General features: G+C 45.1%; 1 protein-coding gene across 1 annotated transcript in view; it reads left to right on the top strand.

Moving 5' to 3' along the window:
• Positions 1-13,724, top strand: part of LOC120910576 — a 76,529-nt gene that overhangs the window by 20,477 nt on the left and 42,328 nt on the right. The window contains exons 6-9 of the mRNA XM_040322335.1: positions 6,542-6,649; positions 7,076-7,108; positions 7,191-7,326; positions 9,822-11,621. Coding sequence (XP_040178269.1) covers positions 6,542-6,649; positions 7,076-7,108; positions 7,191-7,326; positions 9,822-11,621 — 2,077 coding nt within the window. The remainder of the gene's footprint in view (positions 1-6,541; positions 6,650-7,075; positions 7,109-7,190; positions 7,327-9,821; positions 11,622-13,724) is intronic.

The raw sequence follows: 13,724 nt of genomic DNA, 5'->3' as shown, positions 1-13,724 counted from the left end.
TCACAAGATCCTTTAGCTCTCCAGGCCCACCATGTCTCTTTGACCTACAGCAGTAGTAATCGCAGAACCTGTGGGAAAGACCAAAACTCGGTCCATGGGTTTGAGAATACACTATATTGCCAAAAGTATTGGGACGCGCATGAACTTTAATGGCATCCCAATCTTAGCCCGTAGGGTTCAATATTGAGTTGACCCACCCTTTACTGCTAGAACAGCTTCCACTCTTCTGGAAAGGCTGTCCACAAGGTGTAGGAGTGTGTCTATGGGAATGTTTGACCGTTCTTCCAGAAGAGCATTTGTGAGGTCAGGCACTGATGGTGGATGAGAAGGCCTGGCTCGCAGTCTCCACTTTAGCTCATCCCAAAGGTGTTCTATCGGGTTGAGGTCCAGCCTCTGTGCAGGCCAGTCAAGTTCCTCCACCCCAAACTCGCTCAGCCGTATATCCCACCCAAATCTCCTAAGGGTTGCCAATGAAGACCAGCACCCTGGAACAAATTTTCTACACAATGAGCCAAGGAACGTGAATTTTTTACCATCTGGGACTTTCTGGCTTCATCTTAATATGAATATTGAAGAAGTCGTGGAGCTATATACCTCCCATCACCAGGATTTGATTTAGATTTCAATCTTCGTTTTGCTGTGTGGTAATTATTCGTTTTGGTTTTGTAAAATAAACCGTAAAGTTCTTCACTGAGTCCTGTTTTTTTATTACGTTTTAACAAATGACCCTAATTTTTAGATGATTGGACGTGCTCAGATCATAGAGTCCTCCATTGGTATTATATTGTACCATGGGCCAATTCAGGCGTGAGATCCTTTTAACTCTTTTCCCCCACAATCTTCTGGGCTCCCACTCATGCCCAGGGGGTATACATTGCCCCCCTCCCACCCCTGGTGCTCAGAAAGACCACATCTGATGAGACAGCAGTGACTTGGTATGACAAATCCTCGACACTGATCACCGATTTCGATTACAGGAAGCGGTGATCAGTGTCCTGTCACTAGGAAGACTGGGGAAATGCTTGTTTACATCAGCATTTCCCCATTCATCCTCTCCGTAAGTCGATCGCGGGTATCCCCGCGGACATCTAGTCCGCAGAACCCGCGGTCGGCCCCACGGTGCCGTTTCTTAAAGGGGACGTATATATACGACCATCTGCCTGCCCGTGCCATTCTGCCGACGTATATCGTCGTGCAATGGTGGGGAAGCAGTTAATTTGCAGGGATTTCCTCTCACTTCCTGTTTTGCCTATGGGACAGGAAGTGAAGGTAAATCTCTCTAATGGGCACAGATGGCGAAAAATTAACCAACAGGGGTTATAACACTTCCTTACTCCATCCAAAATGGGAAAAAAAAGTTTGCCTATACGGAGAGGAAGAATGGGGAAATGCTGATGTAAACAAGCATTTCCCCAGTCTTCCTAGTGACAGGACACTGTTCACCGCTTCCTGTAATCGAAATTGGTGATCAGTGTCGTGTCACACACAGCCCATCCCCCCTACAGTTAGAACACATCCCTAGGACACACTTAACCCCTTCAGTGCCACCTAGTGGTTAACCCCTTCACTGCCATTTTCACAGTAATCAGTGCATTTTTATAGCACTGATCGCTGTAAAAATTATAATAATCCCAAAAATGTGTCCGCATAATGTCGCAGTCACGATAAAAATCGCAGATCGCTGCCACTACTAGTAAAAAATAAAAAAATAAATGCCATAAAACTATCCCCTATTTTGTAGATGCTATAACTTTTGCCCAAACCAATCAATATACGCTTATTGCAATTTTTAGGGCCATCTTTAAATTTGATTGGACCCTAGGCAAACATTTTCTTGGGCCCCCCTCCATTCTGAGACATACAAAAAAATAGCAGGTATACTCAAAATCAGTAGTTTACTGCAGCAGATCACGCAATTGCAATTGGTTGCCAGAGTTTACAGCCTATCATTACCGCTCACTGATCGGTTACTAGAGGTTACAACACATCATTTCTGCTCTCCATACTCCTCTCCTGTACATACTGTCCACTGTCATACCCTCCACACTCTTCTCCTGTACATACTGCCCCCATCATGCCCTCCACACTCCTCTCCTGTACATACTGCCCTATGTCATACCCTCCACACTCCTCTCCTGTACATACTGCCCCCATCATACCCTCCACACTCCTCTCCTGTACATACTGCCCCCATCATACCCTCCACACTCCTCTCCTGTACATACTGCCCTATGTCATACCATCCACACTCCTCTCCTGTACATACTACCCCATCATACCCTCCACATTCCTCTCCTGTACATACTGCCCACTGTCATACCTTCCACACTCCTCTCCTGTACTTACAGTCCACAATCATGCCCCCCACACTCCTCTCCTGTACATACTGCCCACTGTCATTCCCCCCACACTCCTCACCTGTACATACTGGTCACTCTCATGCCCTCCACACTCCTCTCCTGTACATACTGCCCACTGTCATACCCTTCACACTCCTCTCCTGTACATACCACCCTCTGTCATACCCTCCACACTCCTCTCCTGTACATACTGCCCACTGTCATACCCTCCGCACTCCTCTCCTGTACATACTGGTCACTCTTATACCCTCCACACTCCTCTCCTGTACATACTGCCCACTGTCATACCCTCCACACTCCTCTCCTGTATATACTGCCCACTGTCATACCCTCCACACTCCTCTCCTGTACATACTGCCCACTGTCATACCCTCCATACTACTCTCCTGTATATACTGCCCACTGTTATACCCTCCACACTCCTCTCCTGTACATACTGCCCACTGTCACACCTTCCACACTCCTCTCCTGTACATACTGCCCACTGTCACACCTTCCACACTCCTCTCCTGTACATACTGCCCACTGTCATACCCTCCACACTCCTGTCCTGTACATACTGCCCACTGTCATACCCCCCACACTCCGCTCCTGTACATACTGCCCACTGTCATAACCACCACACTCCTCTCCTGTACATACTGGTCACTCTTATACCCTCCATACTACTCTCCTGTATATACTGCCCACTGTCACTCCCTCCATACTCCTCTCCTGTACATACTGGTCACTCTTATACCCTCCACACTCCTCTCCTGTACATACTGGTCACTGTCATACCCTCCACACTCCTCTCCTCTACAGTTTGGCCAGGAGATGGGTTTGAGTTAATTCTATTTTTAAAATAATGTTTTGAATCTAGATTTCCATTCTGTGATTTCTTTTATAAAAATTCTAATTATGTTTGCTATATTTTAATGTTGTTTGGATTTTACTTCAGATTTAATATAAATAATAAGATTGTAAAAAGCTCCAAAGCAGCAATCAAGAGTATCGAAAAACAACAGAAGCTGCTGATTTTATATTCTCCATAATGCTTTTCCCGGGCCTCTCCCATCCTCTGGAACACTCTACCTCAATCTATCCGTCTATCTTCCACTTTTAGACGATCCCTGAAAACCCTTCTCTTAAGGCCCCTTTCACACTGGGGCAGTATGTGCAGCGGCGGCATAGCCCCGCTATTTTTAGCGGTACTATACCGTCGGAATTGCCGCGGAATTGCAGAGGAATCTGCAGAGGCGCATTGCCGGCGGTATTACAGCGGTGTCCCATTGTTTTCAATGGGCAAGAGTGGTGAAGGAGTGGTATACACACTGCTCCTCTCACCGCTCCAAAGATGCTGCTTGCAGGAGATTTATTTTTTCTCCCGCCAGCGCATCGCCTCAGTGTGAAAGCCCTCAGGCTTTCACATTGAGAATGCTGGGGCAGGAGTATTTCAGGCGTTATTTATGCGCTATTTTTAGCGCTAAAACGCCTGAAATACGCCACAGTGTGAAAGGGGCCTTAGAGAAGCCTATCCTGCCTCCACCTAACAACTGCACATTTGGTACCTCCATCAGTTCACCCCCCCACAGTTATTACCTTTTGTATCACTTGACCCCCCCTCCTAGATTGTAAGCTCTAACGAGCAGGGCCCTCTGATTCCTCCTGTACTGAATTGTATTGTACCTGCACTGTCTGCCCTCGTGTCGTAAAGCGCTGTGCAAACTGTTGGCGCCATATAAATCCTGTATAATATTATTAGAGGTGCACCGAATGGAATTTTTTTTTGGACAAAACGGAAACCAAAAAATGCAGGATGCATTTGGCCAAAAATGAGTTTTTAAAAAAAATATATATATATAATTATATTATATTTGACCTTTTTATTAATATCATCATTATAAATGAATATGAATTTATTGGCGGTCATTATTGGCACCTTTAACGCAAGAAAAGCTTGTGTAAGATTCATTGTGAATTTGCTGCAAAATCACATGCATTTTTCGGCGCCGTTATCGGCAAAATGCTGATAACACCGTTTTCGTCCAATATGTTTCAGTGGACGAAATTTCGGTGCATCTCTAATAATAATAATAATAATAGGGTAATCCTACATATTGTCAATGGAACGCAGAAACAGGAAGTGATGTCAGTTACATCAGGAAGTGAACAGGAAGTGAGAGGTGAGTCGGGAGGAAGCAGAGAGGAGACATTGTTGGAACTGGCAGCAGAGGAGGTAATAAGATATTTTATATTTACACCCAGTAACCCCCGTCATGTCCGTCCTCTTCCTCCATAGTCACTGTGACGTCTTTTATCTCCAGCAGATGAGGCTTTCTCTGTCTCTGTGTGTGTGTGTATATATATATATATATATATATATATATATATATATATAAAATATTTAGAGCCATTAACCCAACTGTACATCCAGAGCTGCTAGTTGATAGACCAATAAATATAGGGCCTGGTCATTGTATACCACAATGACCACTTCTTTCACTCTCCGCTTCACTATCCCTTTCCCCCACTTTATTTTATTTATTGCCTATGTTTGTCACTTTTTTGTCTTTTTTTGTTTGTGCACGTTTTGTTCACTGTGTGATTAGTAGGGTGCTGGTGTATTGTCACAGTTTGCTGCCTATCGTACAATGCTCCAGAAGTCACGTGGCGGCCAACTGCGCATGCGCGATGCGTTCCAAACGCAAATGCGATGCGTTCCAATGGATTCACGACAGTACACACCAGTGAAACCTCGGTCAGCATCCAGGCTCTTTCCTTAACATCCCCGTGGATTGGAGAATGTTAAAAAAAGAGCCAGGAGGCCGAGCGAAGCGAGCCGTCCGAGCGACGCGAGGACGTGAGACCGACTGGCCACTTTCCTCTAAATCCATGTCGCCATGAATGCCGGGTTCGCTGGTGTGTACTGTCGTAAATCCATTGGAACGCATCGCACTTGCGTTTGGAACGCATCGCGCATGCGCAGTTGGCCGCCACGTGACTTCCGCAGCATTCTACGATAGGCAGCAAACTGTGACACTACACCGGTCCTCGGGCCAGCCCTGAACGTCTTGGGAGTGGGTGGACATGGCCTTCTGGCTTAGTTCACCTGCTCTCATGGGGTCTCCCTTCGGGGGAGCCCCACCTAGTACTGGGAGGGTTCTGTTTCGGCAGTCCCTCCAAGGAAGTTGGGTCCGTGTCGGTTGCTCGGACCACAGTACCTCAGTCCCCGTCTGGAGCCTAACGCCCCGGGGATCAGGGTTTTTGTGTCCCTTCTTCACAGGAGGACCACTTGACGTTGCACCCGTCTGCACGTTTTTGTGAACACTTTTTATGTGTGTGCACATTTTTTCTGCACCGGGTGGAGTTTTTTGGGTGTGTTCACACGCCATAGGCTTTAAAAAAAAAAAAAAAATATAGAGCCATATATCCAACTGGAAAGCATGCTTTGTGATTTGATCCTGAACACCAGTCACAGCATAGATGCCCCACTATGGTTGCCACCTGTCCAGGATTCACCAGGAAAATCCGGGTTTGGAATCATGTGTCCAGGGTTCAGGCAGACTGAAACCCAGACACATTATTCAAACCAGGCAGTGGCTCATCAAGTAACCAAAATAGTCGCACAAATCTGTTGCCATCCGGGAGATTCAGGCGGCTGTCTTTGGGCAAGTTCGGCATCACTGGGTGGCAGGGTGATGATGTCAGAAAGAGCAATTTGGCCACACCCATTGTTTGCTGCGGCACGCTATGCACAACACATTACTAGTCTCCTTGGGACACACAAAGGTGTCCCAGGCCGCTAAAGTGTTTGGGTTTGGCTTTAAGAAAAGGTGGCAACCCTATGCCCCCCCGACCTATTTTGGTGGAGGACCTCTGTGCAGACATTCTTCATCCCAGTACAGTCCAGATAATTCTAAAATTATTATCCGTCTACAGAGAGGAGAGTCCTACAGAGATCACATGACAACATCTACAACGATGGATGAGGACCACAGTCACATGACTGAGAAGATATTAGACCTCACACTGGAGATCATCTACCTGCTGACCGGAGAGGTGAGGAGGATTCTGGGAGGTCACATGACAGCACTTATATCTCAATTAATAAAACACAGACCTGACCTGACCGGAGAGGTGAGGAGGATTCTGGGAAGTCCGTACTGATATATTTAAAAAAATCTTTCCTCTTTACACAGGATTGTAAATTAGTGAAGAAAGTATCTAGTGAACCATTAACACCCAGTAGTTGCCTTCATGAAACATCACCCACCACAGGGTCTCCACCTCACTGCCTGACAAGAGAGGTAACCAGTGGCAAGAAGATTCTAGAAGTTACCAAGAAGATGATGGAGCTGCTGACAGGAGAGGTGAGGAGGATTCTGGGACATTATCCAGGAACAGACAAGGGATGTGTCTGGATGGTGACTGTATCATTGTGTGTGTCAGGTTCCTATAAGGTGTCAGGATGTCACTGTCTATTTCTCCATGGAGGAGTGGGAGTATTTAGAAGGACACAAGGATCTCTACAAGGACGTCATGATGGAGAATCAGCCGCCCCTCACATCACCGGGTAAGAGGAGACTTTATTGTAAAGGAGAGAGCAGTACGGAGGGTCCACCCAGATCCCCCATTATCTGATAAACACATAGAAACAATGGATTCAGTCAGTGTGTGTGTTTCCTACAGATGGATCCAGTAATGGGAACCCACCAGAGAGATGTCCCCGTCCTCTGTATTCCCGGGATTCCACACAGGAAGATCAGGTTGGTGGGATGAAGCGTCTAGAACATGAAAATGACTTGTGGAGGTGGTGTATGGATCCTACAAGATATTTTCTTGGTTTAGGGTGAAGATCTGATGAACATTAAAGTTGAGGATGAAGCAGAAGAGACGTATGTGAGGGATGATCAGCAATGTATGAAGGAGGCTGGAATGACGTGGACATTCATAGAGGAGGACACTTCTACAGAGAATAGCACAGGTGACCCATAGTATATTCAGAGAGCAGTACGGAGGGTCCACCTAGATCCCCCATCATCTGATAAACACATAGAAACAATGTATTCAGTCAGTGTGTGTGTTTTCTACAGCTGGATCCAGTAATGGGAACCCAACAGGGAGATGTCCCTGTCCTCTGTATTTCCCAGCTAAAAGTGGGGCCCAAACTGTAGGGTGGTGCACATTATTGTAAAGGAAAGAGCAGTACGGAGGCTCCACCTAGATTCCCCATCATCTGATAAACACATAGAAACAATGTATTCAGTCAGTGTATGTGTTTCTTATAGAGATGGATGCAGTAATGGGAACCCACCAGAGAGCTGTCCCCGTCCTCTTTATTTCCCAGCTAAAAGTGGGGCCCAAACTGTAGGGTGGTGCACATTATTGTAAAGGAGAGCGCAGTACGGAGGGTCCACCTAGATCCCCTATCATCTGATAAACACATAGAAACAATGTATTCAGTCAGTGTGTGTGTTTCCTATAGAGATGGATCTAGTAATGGGAACCCACCAGGGAGATGTCACCTCTTTAACCACTTCAGCCCTGGACCATTTGGCTGGCCAAAGACCACTTTTTGCGATTCAGCACTGCGTCGTTTTTAACTGACAATTGCGCAGTCGTGCGACGTGGCTCCCAAAAAAAATGCATATCCTTTTTTTCCCCACAAATAGAGGTTTCTTTTGGTGGTATTTGATCACCTCTGCGGTTTTTATTTTTTTGCGCTATAAACAACAATAGAGCGACAATTTTGAAACAAATAAATATATATATATTTTTTACTTTTTGCTATAATAAATATCCCCAAAAAATAAATAAAATAAGTTTTTTTTCCTCAGTTTAGTCCGATACGTATTCTTCTACATATTTTTAGTAAAAAAAATCGCAATAAGCGTATATATTGATTGGTTTGCGCAAAAGTTATAGCGTCTATAATTTTTTTACTAGTAATGGCGTCGATCAGTGATTTTTATCGTGACCGACTTTATGCGGACACATCGGACACTTTTGACACCATTTTGGGACCATTGTTATTTATACAGCGATCAGTGCTATAAATATGCACTGATTAATGTGTAAATGTGACTGGCAGTGAAGCGGTTAACCACTAGGGGGTGGGGAAGTGGTTAAGTGTGTTCTAGGGAGTGATTCTAACTGTTAGGGGCATGGCTTACTGGGACACGTCACTGATCGCTGCTCCCAATGAGAGGGAGCAGAAGATCACTGTCCTGTCACTAGACAGAATGGGGAGATGACTTGTTTACACAGGCATCCCCCCCCCCCCCCCCCCCGTTCTGCCATTCCGTGACCCGATTGCGGGACACCGGCGGACATCCAGTCCGCGGGCACGGTCACGGAGACCGCGGCGGGCGGACGCTTGCACCTGCTTGGCGACAGATTTAAAGCAACGCTTTGCCTGCCCGTGCCATTCTGCCGACTTATAAGTGCGTAAGGCAGTCGGCAAGCGGTTAATATAGAATAATTTTCCCAACAAATGAGGAGGAGATACTGTACATCATATGAAAGGTCCATCTCCATTCCTCAATATAACGTCATGTTCCCAACAAATGAGGAGGAGATACTGTACACCCTGTGAAAGGTCCATGTTCATTCCTTAATATAACGTCATGTTCCCAACAAATGCATTCAGTAAGGAAACAAATTGAGGAGACTTAGAGGATGACCATAACAACATCATCGATGTATCTACTCCACAGCTAAATGTCCCATATAAAGGGTCCATCTCCGTTCCTCAATATAACGTCATGTTCCCAACCAATGAGGAGGAGATACTGTACACCATATGAAAGGTCCACCTCCATTCCTCAATATAACGTCATGTTCCCAACAAATGAGGAGGAGATACTGCACACCATATGAAAGGTCCATCTCCATTCCTCAATATAACATCATGTTTCCAACAAATGCGTTCAGTAAGGAAAAAAATTGAGGAGACTTAGAGGATGACCATAACCACATCGTCGATGTATCTACTCCACAGCTAAATGTTCCATATACAGGGTCCATCTCCATTCCTCAATATAACGTCATGTTCCCAACAAATGAGGAGGAGATACTGTACACCATATGAAAGGTCCATCTCCATTCCTCAATATAACATCATGTTCCCAACAAATGAGGAGGAGATACTGTACACCATATGAAAGGTCCATCTCCATTCCTCAATATAACGTCATGTTCCCAACAAATGAGGAGGAGACACTGTACACCATATGAAAGGTCCACCCCTCTTTTCTAAACAATAGTTGGAATGTAATCGTAGTACAAACTCTATTACCCAATGTAGTTTGGGTGTTTTGTATTGTTGATCTGGTTTGGACTCGTAGTTTGGTGTTATAATTGCTCCGAATTCCATGCCGGAGTTCTGTGAAACTGTTGATTGCTGTACCATCAAGTATGACTCCTGATTGTAAGACATAAAATATACTTATCACTTTTTTTTTATTTACTTTTCGACAGATGAACACTGTCCACAAAATTGGAATATCTCTGAGGGACATTATATGTTATCTCCAGATTATAATGCAGAAGATAAAGTCATCACACAACATCCTCCAGAAGTAAATCTCATTACTCATAATAGACATCACAGACCTCACCAATCGAGATCAATGGACCTCTCTAATCCTGAGGAACCTTCTGATAAATCCCATACTATGACATCAGATGTCCATCTATCCCACACTATGACCTCAGATGACCATCTAAGATCAATGGATCCTTCTAATCCTGAGGAGCCTTCTGATAAATCCCATACTATGACATCAGATGACCATCTAAGATCAATGGATCCTTCTAATCCTGAGGAACATTCTGTGACTCCAGAGATACATCTACAATCTCAGAGTACGGATGGATCTGCAGATCTATCCAGTCCCCAGGAATCTTTTTTTAGGCATGAAGCAGTTCACACAGGAGAGAGTTCATTGTCATGTTCAGAGTGCGGGAAATGTTTTAGCAGCAAAAGAAATCTTTTTAGACACGAGAGAATTCACACGGACGAGCGCCCTTTTCCATGTTCGGTGTGTAGGAAACGTTTCATTACGAAAGATCACTTTCTTAGACACCAGAAAATTCACACAGGGGAACGTCCCCATCAATGTCGAGAGTGCGGGAAAGGTTTCGTCGATAAAGCAGACCTTCTTAAGCACCAGAGAAGTCACACGGGTGAGCGTCCTTTTTCATGTTCCGAGTGTGAAAAATCATTTTCTGCGAAAAACGAGCTCATTATACACCAAAGAATACACACAGGTGTACGTCCTTTCGCATGTACAGAGTGCGGGAAATGTTTCACTGCGAAAAGATACCTTTTTTATCACCAGAGAATTCACACCAGCGAGCGTCCTTATTTATGTTCAGAGTGCGGGAAAAGTTTTGTCATGAAAGCACACTTTCTGAGACACCGGAGAAGTCACACGGGTGAGCGCCCCTATCTATGTCCCAAATGCGGTAAAGGTTTCGCTGATAAAGGAGGTCTTCTTATACACCAAAGAACTCATACGGGTGAGCGCCCCTATTTATGTCCGAAGTGTGGGAAAGGTTTCGCTGATAAGGGAGGTCTTCTTAAACACCAAAGAACTCACACAGATGAGCTTCCCTTTTCATGTACAGAGTGTGGGAAATCTCTTACCGTGAAAGAAGAGCTTAATGCAGACCGGAGTAGTCACACGGCTGAGCGTCCTTATTCATGCTCAGCGTGTGGGATATGTTTCATTGGCAAATCGGGCCTTTTTAAGCACCAGAGAAGTCACACCGGTGAGCATCCCTTTTCTTGTCCAGAGTGCGGGAAGTGCTTCACTGACAAAGGAAGCCTACTGAAACACCAGAACAGTCACACGGGAGAGCGTCCGTTTTCATGTCCAGAGTGCGGGAAATCTTTCATTGATAAAAAAAGCCTTATTGGACACCAGAGAAGTCACACGGAGGAGCGTCCTTTTCCATGCTCAGCGTGCGGGAAATGTTTCACCAGGAAAGCAAATCTTCTTAGACACGGGAGAACTCACACAGGCGAGCGTCCTTATTCATGCTCAGTGTGCGGGAAATGTGTTACCTCAAAAGGAAGCCTACTAAAACACCATAGACTTCACACGGGCGAGCGCCCTTTTCCATGCTCCGTGTGCGGGAAATGTTTCACGGACAAAGGAAACCTCGTTCAACACCAGAGAAGTCACAAGGACGAGCCCCCTTTTCCATGCTCGGTATGCGGGAAATGTTTCACTGTGAAAGATCACCTTCTTAGACACCAGAAAAGTCACACGGGTTAGCTCCTTTATTCGAATGATGAGACTGAGGCCTCAGCTAAGAGGCTAATAGACGTAAACGTAATGGCATCCCAGTCTTAGTCCGTAGGGTTCAATATTGAGTTGGCCCACCCTTGACCAGTAGCAAACAATATATGCCCTGAAGAAGCCCAGCGGGCGAAACATGTCAGTATTCTGTCATCATAACACAGCCTTAAAAAAAACGGAACTACTGTACACTGGATTACCAAAAGTATTGGGACGCCTGCCTTTACACGCACATGAATTTTAATGGCATCCCAGTCTTAGTTTGTAGGGTTCAATATTGAGTTGGCCCCACCCTTTGCACCTATAACAGCTTCTGGGAAGTCTGTCCACAAAGTTTAGGAGGGTGTCTATGGGAATGTTTGACCGTCCTTCCAGAAGAGCATTTGAACGGAGACTGCAAGCCAGGCCTTCTCGTCCAAGTCCAGTCAAGTTCCTTCACCCCAAACTCCCTCAACATCTCAAGGACGATCAGTGGAAACAGGAGGCACCTGAGATAAATTTTGAGTGTCCCCTTTATAGTGCCGTCGTACGTGGTGTATGTCACCGTGCTTGGGATGGGCGGGATTTGGCCTGAATGTGTGTATGCAAGGCAGGCTCCTGTCGGGAAAAACATTGTTTTTTTTCCTGCTGAGAAAAAACGGTCTTGTGTACGAGGCATTACACTCAGTCCAAGAGGTAGGAGTCTCTCTGGTACCAGGTTTTCCTGTGATGTGTGCAATTTGCAGTCATGCATTTAAAATATTAAAATTTTTCATGATATATTAACTCTTTTTGTTTCTTTTTTCTGTACACATTTGAAGCTGATCGATGGTTGATCTTCAATATTTAAAAACAAATCTTTACGTTCTGTCCTAAAGAAGCCATTATGGCGAAACGTGTAGAAAAAAAAATATAACCGTGACAAAAATATGTATGCGATTACAGTTATTTATTGTCAATAGTAGGTGTGTTTGTGTACACCTATGGCTATGATCGTACTGTATCCATCCGTTTTATTATATTGCTTATTTAATAAACACTTTTCTATATTTTTTACATACATTTTGAGTGACTTCTTATATGGTAAGGCACCTTTAAAGTCCCATATCTCCAACAATACTCTTTTCTTTCAAGTTGTCATTATGGGGGATTGTTTGTAGAAATTTGAGGAAAAATAATGAATTTAATCCATTTTGGAATAAGGCTGTAACATACATTTTTTTTGGTAATCGGTGAATACTTCCCGGATGCACTGTATACCCAACAACACCTTGACATGCCTCACCGGCCTTTTTGCGGCATTGGACGCAGTAAAGTTTTCTTCCAGCAACTCGACCATGCATCAATTTTTTATTCAAGTATCAGCCTATTGTGTTCTTCGTGTAGCAGGCATGCTGTCCCTGAATTATGTGAACAACCCAGGGGTCTCCAAACGCTCTAAACAAAGGGTCAGTTTACTGTCCTTCAGACTTTAGGGGGACCGGACTATGGCCTTCAACATTTCCTAACATCAGTGGGAGTAAACAATCCCCCATCATTGGGAGGAATTGTGCCCCATCATTGGGAGGAATTGTGCCCCATCATTGATGTCAGTTGGAGGAATTGTGCCCCATCGTTGATGTCATTGGGAGGAATTGTACCCCATCATTGGTGTCATTTGGAGGAATTGTGCTCAATCATTGGGGGGAATTGTACCCCATCATTGATGTCATTGGGAGGAATTGTACCTTTCATTGGTGTCGGTTATTGCTCACTATCACACCCTCCACTCCACACTTCTCTCCTGTACATACTGCCCACTGACATACCCTCCACACTCCTCTCCTGTACATACTGCCCACTGTCATACCCTCCACACTCCTCTCCTGTACAATCTGCCCACTGTCATACCCTCCTCACTCCTCTCCTGTACATACTGCCCACTGTCATACCCTCCACACTCCTCTCCTGTACATACTGCCCACTGTCATACCCTCCACACTCCTCTCCTGTACAATCTGCCCACTGTCATACCCTCCACACTCCTCTCCTGTACATACTGCCACTGTCATACCCTCCTCACTCCTCTCCTGTACAATCTGCCCACTGCCATACC

This window comes from Rana temporaria, chromosome 8 (assembly GCF_905171775.1).
Source record: "Rana temporaria chromosome 8, aRanTem1.1, whole genome shotgun sequence".
NCBI classification, from domain to species: Eukaryota; Metazoa; Chordata; class Amphibia; order Anura; family Ranidae; genus Rana; species Rana temporaria.
The sequence above is the reverse complement of the archived record's forward strand: the minus strand, read 5'-3'. Positions and strand labels throughout refer to the sequence as shown.